Raw genomic sequence first — 16496 nt, 5'->3', positions numbered from 1 at the left:
GTGGGAAATTCTGGTGCCGTTACCAGTCACGCCTAAAATTCGTTGTATTTGAATATAAAACTAAAATCGCAATTTAGATGCAGCTCTTAAAGTGTTTTTTTTTTCTACGAAAACGGCAACGGAGATGATTTATCTGTCCACATCATCCATATGCAGTCGATTATTGGTGATGTCACTGTCATCCCTTATGACCTTGCTGCGTTTGGTGTGTCCGGCCAATTACATAGGCCTGCATATAGAGTGCCACCTTCACTATTAGCCAACCATTTAACGTTTTGTCGTCTATAAAGCATTGGGGTCGGTCAAATTACAGTCTCCACTCCAGAGGGAAGTGCTCCAGTTTCCGATGACAGTGAACGCACCATCGCAATCCCCGTTCTCCATCTTCCTCAAACCAGGCAAAAGGAAGGGACCAACCTGCGTCTTGCACCCGCACCTCCCGCAGACATACACTCAATCAGGTATCGGAAACATTCAGCAGTTCAACATTCCTATAACGTTATTGCTATCTTTGTGTGATTCCGTGGCGACCGGTCAGCTGGGCAGCTCGTCACGCACGTTAACGTTAATAACAGAGCTCCCTGTCAGCAAGCAGCAATGGGAACTGGGCCGCTGATCACTTTTTTTCTGTTTAGACGTCAGATTTAAAGCTGTTACATTACAAGTCACAGCCGAGTGAGAAACTGCTTGCCGAATAACGATGCCGGATACAACATAGCCGTTTATAACGTTAGTTTGTTGTTTTTTTTAACGAGCTAGCATCGCTAGTCCAGAGGTAGCTTTAGCGCCAACCGTTAAACTGGTACATTTAACGTTAGCATCGTAGCAAGCTAACGTAGGCAAAGTGAAACCGCCGTGTGTCGAGATAATTGTAACGTTAGCTACCTTGACGTCGGAGAGAGGTCAAACCACAGTCACTCGTTATCACGTCATCGGAGCGTTATCGGAAATGTCACAACTCATTTAGGTTTAGCGGTAGTTTAACCAGCGAACGGATGACATTGACGTCAACGTTACAGCTAGCGTTACAGTTAACGTTAAAGCTATGGGAAGTAGCGTTAGCTAAATACGTGTACGCTACGCATTTAACGCATTGTGCTGCCTATGGTTGCAGGTAAAACGCAATTCACCTATACTATCGGGTTCCATTGGACGCGCTGAATGTGCAAACCTGATGTCTATAGTTGACGTTACTTTGTCAAAAGTATGTGGACACCAGTGGTGGAAGAAGTACTACGCTATTACACGTTGACTAACAATAACAGTGTTGAAATACTAGTTTACAAAAGCATTAGTATCCAAACATCACCCGTTTTGTAGCTGGTATTATTATCTAGTAGTTGATTTGTATTTCGTTAATTATCAATAATCTAAATCTGCAAAGGAATTTGCAACTAACGTTAAGCACTAATTAACAATATTGTGGAATCTGCTATGGATTACTTGCTCCCACTGAGCTACAACAGTGTTGTTGAGGTGGGGAACTAAAATATCATTTTATGCTGCTATAGCATTAAGGTTTGGCAGTCCCCCTCTGCAAGCTTGTGCTGCTGCTGCTGCTCTGCTGCTGTTGCTGTTGCTGCTGCTGCTGCTGCTGCTGCTGCACGACATTTCTACTTCACAATAGCAGCACTTTTAGCTGACTGGGGCAGAAATCTGACTTGTGGGAAAGATGGTATCCTGTGACAGTGCCACGTTGAAAGTCACTGAGCACAGCCACACTTCTTCTACTGCAGATGTCTGTCATTTAAATGGCTCTGTTTTCGTGTTATGCACCTGCATAAGGCAGAAGAACTCACTTATTGTGTCCACATACTTTTAACCATATAGTGTTATTCCCTCATACTTATGTCAGTAAGGATCTAAAACATCAAGGGTATGTGTTTCAGTTTTCATACAACAGCATGCAACCTTGAGATCTGCAGAATAATTAAAAAACGGATGCAAGTAAATGCTATGCAACTGCACAGTCATCTATATGAATACTGGAAAAGGCAATATACCAGTGTTGTTGTCAATCTTTCAACCCTGTATTCAAATCCAGACTGAATCCAATTAAAATCTATAAATTGCAGATAATATAAATGTTCATTAAAAAAAATCAGATAACATTGGAGGCAGAGCAGATGAACTAACATGTTTTCATAATTATGGCACATGGTAACAGAACAGAGACAGTAAAAACAAATGGACTTTGAATTAACTCATTCTATGTCAAAAGAGACATTGGGGATGGTTAAAGTAAATAATTTATGTATGAATTTCTTCGTACAGACTTAAAGGACCACAACCATGACGGACTCCAAATATTTCACAACAAACAAGAAAGGTGAGTAAGGAAGGAAATGGTGCTGAACTAATCATGAGTCAGAAATCATCTATTTCACAATGTCTGACAATACATTAAACGATGCTGAACACTCTTTTTGTCTTACAGGGGAGATTTTTGAACTGAAGGCTGAGCTGAACAATGAGAAGAAGGAGAAGAGAAAAGAGGCAGTAAAGAAGGTCATTGCTGCCATGACTGTTGGCAAGGATGTCAGGTATTTATTTAAAACTGGTCTAGTTTATCAATTACTAACCGATTGTATTATTTCAGCACATCGAAACTTGGCCAGACTATAATTGCTCAAGTGTGTTAGTTTTAATTGGCAATCTTCACTATTGTAAATCTCCCCCACAAGATTAAGCTGCTGGAATCAGGTTCACTTCCACAGTAATGTGTAGCTGTTGTTGCAGGATCTGCTTATGCTTCCAGTGTTCTCCACTTCTGTTAACTATCATATATTGCAGAAATCGATGCAATTTAGCCATACTGGCCAAAATAATAATCAAAAACCCCACACCAATGGGCTGGGTAATATGTTGATTGTCGTTTGATGCTATGAAATCATAGTAAAAATCATGACGTGTGGATTTAAACATTTGGCGTTGAACCAAGCCCCGCTCTGCACGCTGCAGCCAGCTACTCCTCCTTCCAACAAGAGGCCAGAGGAAAGTCATTGGACGTAACTCAACCTACTTTGGTGACGATTCCTGGAACTATTTTGACTCTGCTCAGGAAGTGAAACTAAATGCAAGGTCCAATTACTTTCATTGATAGCTGAGTGCTTCCAATTGTAAGCGGTCAAGCGAATTAGGCAATACTTTGAGGGAAACGCCAGAAGGAACTGCAAAAGCATTAAAAGGTTTTTAAAAGTGAAAACTAAACACAGACGTAGGAATGTTAGGAATGTGGGGAGAACCGTTTGTGGAGCACTTGGAGCTCTGCCCAGTTTAATACTGTTGCACATCTGGCCAATCGGACAGCAAATCTGGACTTGTGTTTTGTAAAGAGAGCTTTCAGATTGTCTAAGCACTTCTGCAATAGTATATATTGGGCTTTTGGGTGACTTGTTTATCACATTGCTCACGATGTAAACAAATGAAAGAAACAGCCTTGATAGCCTCATTATGTAAACTGACTGAGTCTTGCTTTGCTGTCAGTTCTTTGTTCCCAGATGTGGTGAACTGCATGCAGACCGACAACCTGGAACTAAAGAAGTTGGTCTACCTCTACTTAATGAACTACGCCAAGAGCCAGCCCGACATGGCCATCATGGCCGTCAACAGCTTTGTCAAGGCAAGTCCCTTAATTAATTTGTTTTTTTGGTTGCGTATGATGTCATATTTGGGAGTAAATTATAGATTTTATGTTTTTCCAACTGTTGGATATGACAAGAATGTGCACCTGACTCCTGAATCAAAATACAGCACCTCTCTAAAATTAATTCAGTTGTACCTTTTGGACATTTTAGAAATTGTACCAGTATGTACGATTATACCATTAGAATAACCTTTAAGTCTGTAGCCAAATCTATATCAGTTATGACTGCTATCAAACCTTAATCAGCTGGATGCTTTTGCTAAAAACACAAAGGATACATTTATGGCCTTAGAACTGTTATTCATAGAAAATGATGGAATTTGGCTTTTGGGTCACAGTGGCAATGCCTCTTTGTCTCTCCCTCTAGGACTGTGAGGACCCCAACCCTCTGATCCGGGCTCTGGCTGTCCGTACCATGGGCTGCATCCGGGTTGACAAGATCACTGAGTACCTGTGTGAGCCGCTGAGAAAATGCCTGAAGGACGAGGATCCATACGTAAGGAAGACGGCGGCCGTCTGTGTGGCTAAACTTCATGACATCAATGCCCAGATGGTGGAGGACCAGGGCTTCCTGGACTCCCTGAGAGATCTCATTGCTGATTCAAATCCCATGGTAGGTGTCGTCCTTTTCAACCTGAGCCTTATTTTCTTAGGTTTTGATTTCATGCCAAGACAGTCACGGAACGACGATGTGTGTCATCAACACAATCAGTGTCAAAGGTTAAACTCCACAGTGTAACTGGGATATTTCTGAGATTAGGTGAGGCTTGTATGCATTTCAGTGTCAGGTTTAGTACCACTGCTCTCTGTTGCTTCCAATAAAAATGTTCATACAACAGAGGGAAGTTTTTGCCTCCAAAAATGTTTTGCAGAAGTGGCTCTGAGGTAGAATAACAACAACAAATCTGCCCACTCTGATGCTCTAAAGCTGCATTAATCACGTTTGATGTAATGTTTTTACTCCTTATTTGAGTTTGCCTGAGTTATATTTGGATTGCAGTGATGAACTGCACTCCTCGCAACCCTTGGAGACGGAGAGTTCTAATCACAAACAACCTCTGTCCTTCAGGTTGTTGCCAATGCGGTTGCTGCCCTATCTGAGATCAGCGAGTCTCATCCCAACAGCAACCTGCTGGACCTCAATCCCCAGAACATCAACAAGCTGCTGACGGCCCTCAACGAGTGCACAGAGTGGGGACAGATCTTCATCCTGGACTGCTTGTCCAACTACAACCCCAAAGATGAGCGTGAGGCCCAAAGGTAGCAATCACTATGACTAAAGTATGGGATGTATGCTGGTGCTAATTGGCCATAATATCAGCTATTGAAGATTTAAGAAACAATAGGCGATTGTTTGACCCGTTTGGATGGTGGGGTATGGTGTATTTTATGAATACTGTTTACACACACCCTGATCCGTCTGCCCTGGTAATGTTGTAGTAAGTAAGTAAATGTGTGATTTATTTCAAATTAAATCTAAAATACAATAGAGAGCTTCTCCCACACCACTGTTTTTTCTAGCAAGCTTAGAAGCTAAAAGCAACAGCAGACATAAGACCTACACAATCACAACTCAACTCTCCTTTTTAAAATGAAAAATGCCACTTACTGACTCTTGATCCCTTACTGACTCTCACCTTTCCCTCCCTCTTTCACGTACAAAGCATCTGTGAGCGTGTCACTCCCCGGCTGTCTCACGCCAACTCTGCAGTGGTGCTGTCAGCTGTCAAGGTGCTGATGAAGTTCTTGGAGCTGCTGCCCAAGGACTCCGACTACTACAACACCTTGCTGAAGAAGTTATCCCCACCACTGGTCACCTTGCTCTCTGGAGAGCCGGAGGTCCAGTACGTGGCTCTGAGGAACATCAATCTCATTGTTCAGAAAAGGTGTGTGAGCACAACAGCAGGCACTGGGTTGTATTAGGCTTCCTTGGGTTCCTTGAGAGGCGCTATATAAACTGAAGTTATTTTTATTTTATATTTTATTTATTATTTTTTGCTGTAGTGAATTCTATATTGCTGCCGTCTGCAATATTCTGTATTTTTGCTTTTTGGAATAATGAATTGTAAACTTATTTTCCTCTGACTGTTGACTGTTTGTGTCTTGTTTCTCGAGGTCTTCCCATAGGTTAATGTGTAATGTGTTGCTTTGTATGCAGGCCTGAGATCCTGAAGCAGGAGATCAAGGTGTTCTTTGTCAAGTACAACGACCCTATCTACGTGAAACTGGAGAAACTGGACATCATGATCCGCTTGGCCTCTCAGGCCAACATTGCCCAGGTATCTTATATGAGATAACAGTACATGGAAGCTTTGTGAGAAGGATAATTTGGCTCTCTCTAACAATTATGATTTCCCTTCTGTTCTCTGTCAGGTACTGGCTGAACTGAAGGAATATGCCACAGAGGTGGATGTCGACTTCGTGCGTAAGGCTGTACGAGCCATCGGACGCTGTGCCATCAAAGTGGAGGTAAGAAAAGAATCACTAATGCTGAAGTCTTCTCATGTACATCTCAGCACAAGACTCTTTATTCACTTCATCCTTGTCGCTCCTCTCCAGCAATCAGCTGAGCGCTGTGTCAGCACTCTGTTGGACTTGATTCAGACCAAGGTCAACTACGTGGTTCAGGAGGCTATTGTGGTCATCAGGGACATCTTCCGCAAGTACCCAAACAAGTATGTTTCCCACTGAACCCCTTCGAAGATCTCCTTTCGAAGTTCATCCAGGCAATTCACAAGAGCTAGCTCACTGTATCAGGACCATGAAGCCCTCACATGTCCCGTCATTACATGATAACTAGTCAGTTTTCAACTCAGTCTGAGTCAGCAATCGCATTTACAGCACTTTCCAAAAAGAAGGTGACCTCTATGTCCCTACAGTAGTTCCATGGTGACCATTGAGATACTGGTTTTCTTCAGGTATGAAAGCATCATTGCCACACTTTGTGAGAATCTGGACTCCCTGGATGAGCCTGATGCTCGCGCTGCCATGATCTGGATTGTTGGCGAGTATGCCGAGAGGATCGACAACGCTGACGAGTTGCTGGAGAGTTTCCTCGAGGGCTTCCATGATGAGAGCACCCAGGTGGGTCCATTCGGTTTCAGTCATGATTGATGAAAAGTATGCTGGCTACGTGGAGTAAGCCCTCCCCTCCTCCCACTGTGAGGATGAGGACTTTGGGAGGCATTGTACACTGAAGATAACCGTAATATAACAGTGTACTTTTATTTACAGGTCCAGCTCACTCTGCTGACTGCCATTGTGAAACTGTTCCTTAAGAAGCCATCAGAGACTCAGGAGTTGGTTCAGCAGGTCCTCAGCCTGGCCACTCAGGTGAGTGTTGTCTTTTATTCTGGAGAAGTGCAGGTTATTTATATATTCACTGCTGGATAATGTTTTTTTAAGCTTGTACATAGCCCGGTTTTGCTTCCTTCCTTTGCATATCAATACCTGTTAGCTACCACTGTAGTCCTTAAGATCTAATTTATCCACTAAATACATGGGAAAAGAAACTGAATAACACAACGTACCGCATGTGTGTTGCTCCTGCAGGACTCTGACAACCCTGACCTGCGTGACAGGGGCTACATTTACTGGCGCCTGTTGTCCACTGACCCTGTGACTGCCAAGGAGGTGGTGTTGTCAGAGAAGCCCCTGATCTCAGAGGAGACGGACCTGATTGAGCCCACTCTGCTGGACGAGCTCATCTGCCACATTGGCTCCCTGGCTTCGGTCTATCACAAACCGCCCAGCGCCTTTGTTGAGGGCAGCCACGGAATCCACCGGAAACACCTTCCTGTGCAGCACAGCAGGTCAGTTGCAAAGTTATTTTTGTGTTTTAGCCTTAAAATAGCACTAAAATATCAATTCATATCAACCTGTTCGACTTAATGTCCCTTACCAGTATTACGTTTTTTCCTATAACAGCATTGATACAGGAGAGAGCCCAGTGAGCAGCGGGCCAGCAGCTGCCATAGACCAGCCACATGTGATCCCCAGCCAGGGAGACCTGCTGGGTGATCTGCTGAACCTGGACATAGGCCCTCCAGTCAATGTGCCCCAGGTCTCCTCCATGCAGATGGGTGCGGTCGACCTTCTGGGAGGAGGCCTGGACAGTTTGGTGAGCATTCTGTGCTTTCTTGTTTGCGTACCAATTAGAGTTGCTGCAATACCATTTTGTATTTCCCAATTCGATCCGACTGATCTCGGATGATGGTGATGGAAGGCTAACAAGTGAGCCGTCTTGCTGCTTTCTCATCTCTGTTGAATAACACATTTCTTATTTTCAAATTAAATTTTGATTAAATTGTTTTCTTGGGATTACAGAGTTCCTGTTAGGATGCTTGTAACTTCAATTATTTCCTGATTTTTGCTCTGAAAACTTGATATATCACAAAATGTTTTTGAAATATTTTTAAATCCTGAATAAATGTGTTACATTGACATGTTAATAATTATGATTTTTAAGTTAAGCCATGGTGTATTAATGGTCACTTTCACTTCCTCAAGCTGCTGGACTCTTTGACGTCATATCTTCAATGTCTAACATACCATGCAGAGTTGCTGTTTTTCCATAAAATGAGGGTTCCTCTTGATGGGTTTGCGGTTCCTAAGAAAGTCTCTGTCTCTGTCTTTGTGTGTTTTGGTCTGTCTGATGTTTGGATGCTGTCTTTGGGGGCCTCTCTTCTCTCTTGTAGCTGGGGGGAGACCTGGGCGGAGGTGTTGGGGGAAGTCCAGCAGTAAGTCAAGCCCTTCTGTTTGGCAGTCTGCATGCTGCATGCTCACTGAATTTAACCCACCACACTTTCAAACTAACTCCTTCAAGTGTTCAAACCCGGCTTCTCTATCTCACACCTATACTCTATACTCTCAGTTAGAACAGTGGTTCTCAACCTTTTCAAGTTGTGACATCCAAGAATAATCAGGTTGGTGTTTGCAATCGCCCATTGTTTAGTTTGAGTAACTAGGCGTTGTCCAATGTGCTCCAGGTCTTGTGGTTTTGTTGCATTCCGGGTCAGTTGTGACCGGATGGATATCCCTTGTCAGATACAGTATTCATGTGCAGGCACACTTTGACTCCTACAAACACACTAAAATCTGTTCCGTGGCAAATTATGTCATTGGCATTTTTAATGCTTTTTTTTCCTGCAACACCATCTTGCAACCCTGGAAAATTATCCCAGATTCACAGGTTGAGAACCACTGATTTAGAAGACCACACAGATGATTTAACCATGTTTTTATACCATTTTCTCTCCTGGAAAAACACTTTTTTACCACTAGGTGTCACATTTGACTCAGCCGCCGCTCCTGAGTGGAACATAATGAGACTGCGATGAATTGATTTCAGATTTTCAAACGATTGATTGTAACTTGAGGCTGCAAAGTGGAAGAACCTGAGCTTCCACACTGGTTTTCCCAGCTGTGCAATTTACTATTTATACATGTTGACAACCTTCTAAACTATAGCAGAGTAGTTACGATTTCGTCAAGCCTTTTGGGTTACAGTCTTTACTTGAAATTGCTTTACTTCAATCACAGTGAACTTCATGTCAGCTTTTATTGTTGGTATTTTCGGAAGTGCAGACTGAAAGTTTGCCATCACGACCCTCAAAATCCTAAAACACATTTGCATGATTTGGACAGTGCTCATAATTATCATTATAGCTTTGTAATTAATGGGCTAAAATACCCTAAATCATATGCTTCTCTAAAGTCACCTCACATTTGAGCTTTTTCCACACTGTCAAAAGAGCTTTGCCTAATTGCTTGCTATAGTATATATTTTTTTGTTTCTTCATTTCGCATGACTTAAAATTGTGCTTCTCTTTGTAGGTTTGTAGCAATAATCAAGTTGCCAATGATGCTTACTGAAATGATGGTAACTTAGGTTGTGTGTGTGTGTGTGTTTTATTGCACTAGGTTGGACAGAACTTCATCCCCTCGTCTGTTCCCAGTACTTTCGCTCCATCACCCACACCGGCTCCTCAGGCTGTCAGCAGTGGCCTTAACGACCTGTTTGAGCTTTCCACTGGCATGGCCAACACCACTGGAGGCCATACAGCCGCCAAATCAGTGAGTTAACACAACTTCAGAATTCACTTGAATAATGAGTAACACACAATGAGTCGTTTAACAGACGCATCGCTCGCAATAAAACACAAAGCTACAAAGTAATGTGAGACCTTCCATGGTGAGGAAGTCATGCGTTTATTAAATCATTACTGTTTTTAATCCGCTGTTATTTTGATGTTTTTCTTCATTAATTCCTCAGTAATGGTTGTAAAATGGTTGTGTATATACTATGTTAATGACTGATTACTCTGGCCCCTGTCTTTTACCAGATATGGCTCCCTGCAGTGAAAGCCAAGGGACTGGAAATCTCCGGGACATTCTCTCGCCGCCAGGGCCACATGTATATGGACATGACCTTCACCAACAAGGCCCTGCAACACATGACTGACTTTGCTGTCCAGTTCAACAAGAACAGGTCAGTGAGATGATCTTACTACCATCAATGAACATCTCTGTGAAACAATAGATGTTGTAGTGCCGTGTTAGAGTCGTTTATCTAGGTGTACCTCATAAATAGACGAATGAGTGTCTTAATTTAACTGAATACAGGGACTGAAACCATCAGTGTTTGATTTTTGTTTGTGTCCTTCCTGTAGTTTTGGGATGATCCCTACTAGCCCTTTGCCCGTTCACACTCCACTGATGCCCAGCCAGACTATTGAGGTCTCTCTGCCTATTAACACCATTGGGCCTGTCATGAAGATGGACCCGCTCAATAATCTGCAGGTACAAATGCTCTCACTTACCGGTTCAACAGCAGTGCAAAATATTTAAAAGCTACAGAAAACTGTTAACAGCATCTGTGCTGGACTACAGTTTTTTTTTCGAAGCATGTTATGTCATTTCTGTCGTCACATGGTGCAATCTGATGGTAATTTAAACCCCAGCACATCTGAGCTGTGCAGAACAAGCATGCGGAGTACAGGGAGTGTTTTCTTTATCAGGGAATTGACAGTAAATTACTTGTTATACCCAATATATAAAATATCAAACCTCCTTTGTTTACCTGTGTCCAGGTGGCTGTGAAGAACAACATCGACGTCTTCTACTTCAGCGTGCTCATCCCTCTCAACATATTTTTTGTTGAGGATGGAAAAATGGGTATGATTGTTGTACCATGACTTTATAGAACATAATCCCATCTCTCTTCAAATCACAAACAATATCTTCACAAACAATATCTTCACAATATCACAGCGATTGAAGCATGAAAAAAAATATTATTAGGAAAATGTTTATATAGTTCTTACTTGAGTTGAGACAGAAAGCACCTGCAAGATTTCTTCATGGTTTTAGTAGCTGTAACTGAAAATCTGATTGTGAAATTGTATCACTGCTGCCTCTTAAATGTCGACATTTAAATACCACTGAATTTACAGCACTGAAATAATGAAAACCAATAATGAATTGAGGTATTATATAGTAATATATTCAAATTGCTCCAATTAAAAAGACTCATGTCTAACCATTCAATAAAGTCTAAAAATCAAGTTTCTGAAATTGGCTCGGTCAAATTCAGACTCTAGATAATAAATAGTATTAGAATAAATCAGACCCCTGGCCAATTTAAAATAAGAACTCAAGAAAGATCAAAACACTGGCCATTATCAACTTCCACATGTGTCAACCATCCAATAATATGTTGTGTTTCTTTGTTTGGAAATCAGCTCTCTGCTTCAACGTCACTAATGATGATATATGTTTGTTCTCTTCCTTCTCCAGAGCGACAGGTATTCCTGGCTACCTGGAAAGACATCCCTAATGAGAATGAGCTACAATACCAGATAAAGGAGTGCCACCTGAACGCAGGTAGGCTAGGTTTGGGAATAAAGTAGCCCTTAGTTGCATAGCGATGTTTCAAATGTCCTCTTCACCAAATGCAATTGTCTCTTTCTAAGACTACCTGGAGGCATAGACACATTTTTGTAAATAAATATTCTATACTGTTTATGTAGGCCCTATAATAAGGTCTATAATCTAAAACCATTCATACATTCATCCTCCCCTGCTACAACGAGCTCCTCTTGATCCCTCCGCGGTCCCAAGGCCTGACATTGAAAACATTGGTGGACTCATCTCGGGACTAGTACCAGTTTCACTTCAAAGACATAAATGCCCTCAGAAATCATGTCTGGACTGATGTCCTACCAGCTGTTTTGCCAGTTGAAACTCTTACAAAGACCTCACTCTTCTCTCTGTGTTTTCTTTCTCCACCCACATGCTTATCTTGGGACATTTCCTCTGTACCTGAAGGACTCTTCCAACTCCCCTATAATTGTGCCACTACAGGATGGCGAACAGCCTGTAGTGGTTGTTCTTCGCCGTGTCTAGTGTTGTAGAATACCTGGTCAGGTTTACTGAAATCTGAAGGTTACCAGCCATAGTTCATTAGAACCCTCATAGAGCTAATTCTATTCCCCGTTATAGTGGTTACAGTTCCAATAGATATTCCAGCCTTGTAAGTTTGCGTTTCATACGTCTTCAGGTGTGCATTACTTTAACTTGATTTTGGTCTTGCAGACACGGTATCAGGCAAGCTGCAGAGTAACAACATCTACACCATTGCCAAGAGAAATGTGGAAGGCCAGGACATGCTCTACCAGTCCCTGAAGCTAACCAATGGCATCTGGATCTTGGCTGAGCTCCGTATTCAGCCCGGCAACCCCAACTACACGGTAGGGTACTATAACTAATTGCAATTAACTTTTACTAGTCGATCATAACTGTTGTACAATCCTGCATACCTCAAATGTACAGTAAGCTGTTTAAAGTCAGATTTTTGGATGCTCTTAAATCATATAAGAGTGAAAGGTTTGTCCCATTGTAACTCTTTGTTCTCTCTCTCTGTCACAGTTGTCTCTCAAGTGTCGGGCCCCAGAGGTTTCTCAGTACGTCTACCAGACATACGACTCTGTGCTGAAGACCTAGTCTGCTGGAACACTTCAGCAGCACCGCTTCATCCTGACGACAAAGTGCAGTGTTTTACCATTTTCTGCCATCTGCAGTGAGCTGCCAAAACAAGGGAATCAAACAGTAAATGATAGATCCTAAATCATTTGGATTTTTATTCCGCTGAAGAGATAATGAGGCAAATGTCAGTCAAAAGTATTGTGGGTGTATATTGTGCTGAAGTTAAACAGTACAAACACTGTTGATGTTTCCTTTATTTTGGCAGTTGAAAGCATTGTTGTATCCTCTTATTCAAGTCCCCATTTCTTTTTTGATTTCCCAGTGAAAACATGTCTATCATTCCATCCTTAACTTGTGTCTTAATGTTGTGAAGATGTGACTGATGGTAACACTGTCATGAGTGGGAGAAAAAAAAAATCTCCCCAGTTTCCATAATGCCTCACACTCCTTTTGGCTTTGATTTGTTTTTCGATATTGACTTTGCTTCAGTTGCACCTACAGAATAATACCAGTGTTGCTTTGTTCCTTTTGCCATTAATGTGTGTGAAGAGTCGAAACCAACAATGTGATTGTCAGAAGCTGCTGACGTCTCTGCCACAGCAGGTTTGCCTCCTAGAGGTCAGAGTGTGTTTCATGTAGAGACGTCGGCTCATTGAGCAGCATCTGTACTCCTGTTTTTCCTGTCATGACTTTTAAACACACAGCACAGCTTGTTGTATTTAATAGGATTACTTATAAATTGTGCAGCATTTAGATAGAAACTGCTTCTTCCTCCGTAAGTATGAGCCATTGTGTAATAATTGAAATACTTCAATGACATTCCAAAAAGAAGATGCAGACTAAAGATAAGTCAGAGCCCCGGTAACTCTAATGTCACTCCAAAATCCAGGCATTTCATTGAATTTTGCGACTCAAAATGTAGTTTTTCTGACGTTTGTGGTATTCACACTGCAAGTTATAAAACACAGAAGCAGATCCTATAGAGATCTTTATTTTGAACTTCTTTGCATCAGCCTTCAGCACTGTCTTTATTAACAAGCCACCTTTTTCACCTAAGCTCCACGTAAACGTCTTACAGATATTAGCTTTTTTTTAAGTTTTCTTTTTTTTGGGTTAGATTTTAATGGTCAATTAAAAAAAATGCAAAAGTGACTGGGATGTAAACGGAGAATTCTAAATGTAAAAAGTAAAAGAACTGAAATGTCATGTTGAGCAACTTCGAGGGACCTGTTTTGGCATAATTGAGCAAACGTTTTTACGTAGATATAAAGTCATGTTAAAAATACAGTGTAGTAAGATGTTTGCAGGTTGTTTAAGTGAAGGATTGCAAACTGTCAGCAGAACAGACAGCAAAGAAGCATCTGATTGAAATTATTGCACAGCACATTTGTTTAAAATCTCCAGTTTGCCATTATTTTCAACTTTTAAGTCTTCAGTCATTAGCTTGGAACCACTACACAAACCACAGCAACTATTGATTTTGCGTTATCACACCAGTGCCACTCCATTTTAGGAATATTTGATAGTTCATTTCATATGCAACTTTTTTTGTCACGGCCCCGTTTACTGCAACCACATAGTTGTACACGGCTTTATGCACCTATACTGTCATTCCTATTTATTGTGCATCTACCTCTGCGTGTTTCCTTTTTATAACAGGCTTAACTGTTGTAGTAGCTTCAATTCTGTAATGCGCTTTAAATGTTTTCACCTGTTTTTTGATACCATGTTGTTTTTGTTTTCTTCATGACATTTTCAGGCCAGTCTAAACCTGTGGCAAATCAGCTGAACCAATCTCACAGGACCAAGAATTCATGCAATGAAATGCCAAGCTTATGTTTTAACACTCTAGTGTCAATATAACCTTCTAATGTTGCCTTTGTGTGTGCTATAGAACATAGGGTGCATACGCCCTATAAGGCCCAAAGTTACGCTAGTACAGTGTAGTCCAGTGATGGTGTAGTTTATGTAACTAATACATTTAAATGTTTTGGTATTACCCTGAAAAGGAAATGAAGCCTTGCCTCTATCTATTCAACAGAAAGTACTTTTTGTGTTGATGACACTATTTTCCCGACATGGTAATATAGAAATACATTTTTAAATATGCTTGCATGAGCCCACTGTTAATTTGATCCTTTTTTCATTTAGGCTGTGGCTTTGCTCCATTTAAAAACATGAATCTTTTAAGCAGCATTGTCTCCAGGACACACACATAAGTACATACAAAACTTTGGCCAGCAATACATGATGTATGGTGAGAGCTATAATGGCGTCATTGCTGTAACCCTGTTGTAAATTATTTGTTGTTGTCACAGTACCACATCTAATATCATTAAACTGTCAAACACATGATGTCTCATGTTATCTTATTAAGATTGCAGCCAAGTCAGTCCACTGTTTGTGTCAATGCCTGATATCTAAATTTGTTTTATGTCTTTCGGTAATCTGCTGGAGCCCATGTCCCAGTTGGGAAGGGAGGGGAGGGGAGGGGTTAAATCCCTGGGTCATCAACTGCACATAATGGCCAAATTCCAGCTATCCCTTGGTTCAGGCATACATGCAGTGGCTTTACCACATGCTGCAGCTCACCTCCTTCGATAGCTCAGTTGGTAGAGCGGAGGACTGTAGGTAGATAAAAGCAGGGATCCTTAGGTCGCTGGTTCAACTCCGGCTCGAAGGATGGTATTTTTGTTGTTGAGTTACAATGGAAAAATGGAAAAATCCAGCTATCCCTTAGTTAAGGCGTACATGCACTAGCTGTACCACAGTTTGTGGCTCACCTCCTTCGATAGCTCAGTTGGTAGAGCGGAGGACTGTAGGTAGATAAAAGCAGGGATCCTTAGGTCGCTGGTTCAACTCCAGCTCGAAGGATGGAATTTTCGTTGTTGATTTACAATGGAAAAATGGAAAATTCCAGCTATCCCTTAGTTCAGGCGTACATGCACTAGCTGTACCACAGTTTGTGGCTCAGCTCCTTCGATAGCTCAGTTGGTAGAGCGGAGGACTGTAGGTAGAACAAAGCAGGTATCCTTAGGTCGCTGGTTCAACTCCGGCTCGAAGGATGGTATTTTTGTTGTTGAGTTACAATGGAAAAATGGAAAAATCCAGCTATCCCTTAGTTCAGGCGTACATGCACTAGCTGTACCACAGGTGGCTGGTCACCTCCTTCGATAGCTCAGTTGGTAGAGCGGAGGACTGTAGGTAGAACAAAGCAGGTATCCTTAGGTCGCTGGTTCAACTCCGGCTCGAAGGATGGAATTTTCGTTGTTGATTTACAATGGAAAAATGGAAAATTCCAGCTATCCCTTAGTTCAGGCGTACATACACTAGCTGTACCACAGGTGTTTCCTGACCTCCTTCGATAGCTCAGTTGGTAGAGCGGAGGACTGTAGGTAGATAAAAGCAGGGCTCCTTAGGTCGCTGGTTCAACTCCGGCTCGAAGGATGGAATTTTCGTTGTTGGTTTACAATGCAAAAATGGAAAATTCCAGCTATCCCTTAGTTCAGGCGTACATGCACTAGCTGTACCACAGTTTGTGGCTCACCTCCTTCGATAGCTCAGTTGGTAGAGCGGAGGACTGTAGGTAGAACAAAGCAGGTATCCTTAGGTCGCTGGTTCAACTCCGGCTCGAAGGATGGTATTTTTGTTGTTGAGTTACAATGGAAAAATGGAAAAATCCAGCTATCCCTTAGTTCAGGCGTACATGCACTAGCTGTACCACAGGTGGCTGGTCAACTCCTTCGATAGCTCAGTTGGTAGAGCGGAGGACTGTAGGTAGATCAAAGCAGGTATCCTTAGGTCGCTGGTTCAACTCCGGCTCGAAGGATGGGATTTTTGTTGTAGAGTTACAATGGAAAAATGG

At 41.9% G+C, this 16496-nt stretch overlaps 1 protein-coding gene across 2 annotated transcripts; it reads left to right on the top strand.

Moving 5' to 3' along the window:
- Nucleotides 1-366: 366 nt before the first annotated feature.
- Nucleotides 367-14983, top strand: ap2b1 (adaptor related protein complex 2 subunit beta 1). Of its 2 annotated transcripts, XM_084028928.1 has the most exons (22): nt 367-461; nt 2275-2329; nt 2438-2543; nt 3487-3622; nt 4014-4259; nt 4716-4906; nt 5311-5532; nt 5805-5925; nt 6020-6115; nt 6206-6321; nt 6565-6730; nt 6881-6979; nt 7199-7458; nt 7574-7766; nt 8344-8385; nt 9569-9721; nt 9991-10136; nt 10318-10447; nt 10738-10822; nt 11444-11530; nt 12242-12396; nt 12575-14983. In XM_084028928.1, exons 2-22 carry the CDS (start codon nt 2293-2295, stop codon nt 12647-12649), a joined length of 2862 nt encoding a protein of 953 aa, XP_083885054.1. In that variant the 5' UTR covers nt 367-461; nt 2275-2292; the 3' UTR covers nt 12650-14983. The 2 variants fall into 2 exon arrangements, with proteins under 2 accessions (XP_083885054.1, XP_083885055.1); XM_084028929.1 differs by lacking the exon at nt 8344-8385.
- Nucleotides 14984-16496: the final 1513 nt, after the last annotated feature.

Source organism: Eutrigla gurnardus (genome assembly GCF_963514095.1).
Source record: "Eutrigla gurnardus genome assembly, chromosome: 15".
Lineage (NCBI taxonomy): Eukaryota > Metazoa > Chordata > Actinopteri > Perciformes > Triglidae > Eutrigla > Eutrigla gurnardus.
The sequence above is the reverse complement of the archived record's forward strand: the minus strand, read 5'-3'. Positions and strand labels throughout refer to the sequence as shown.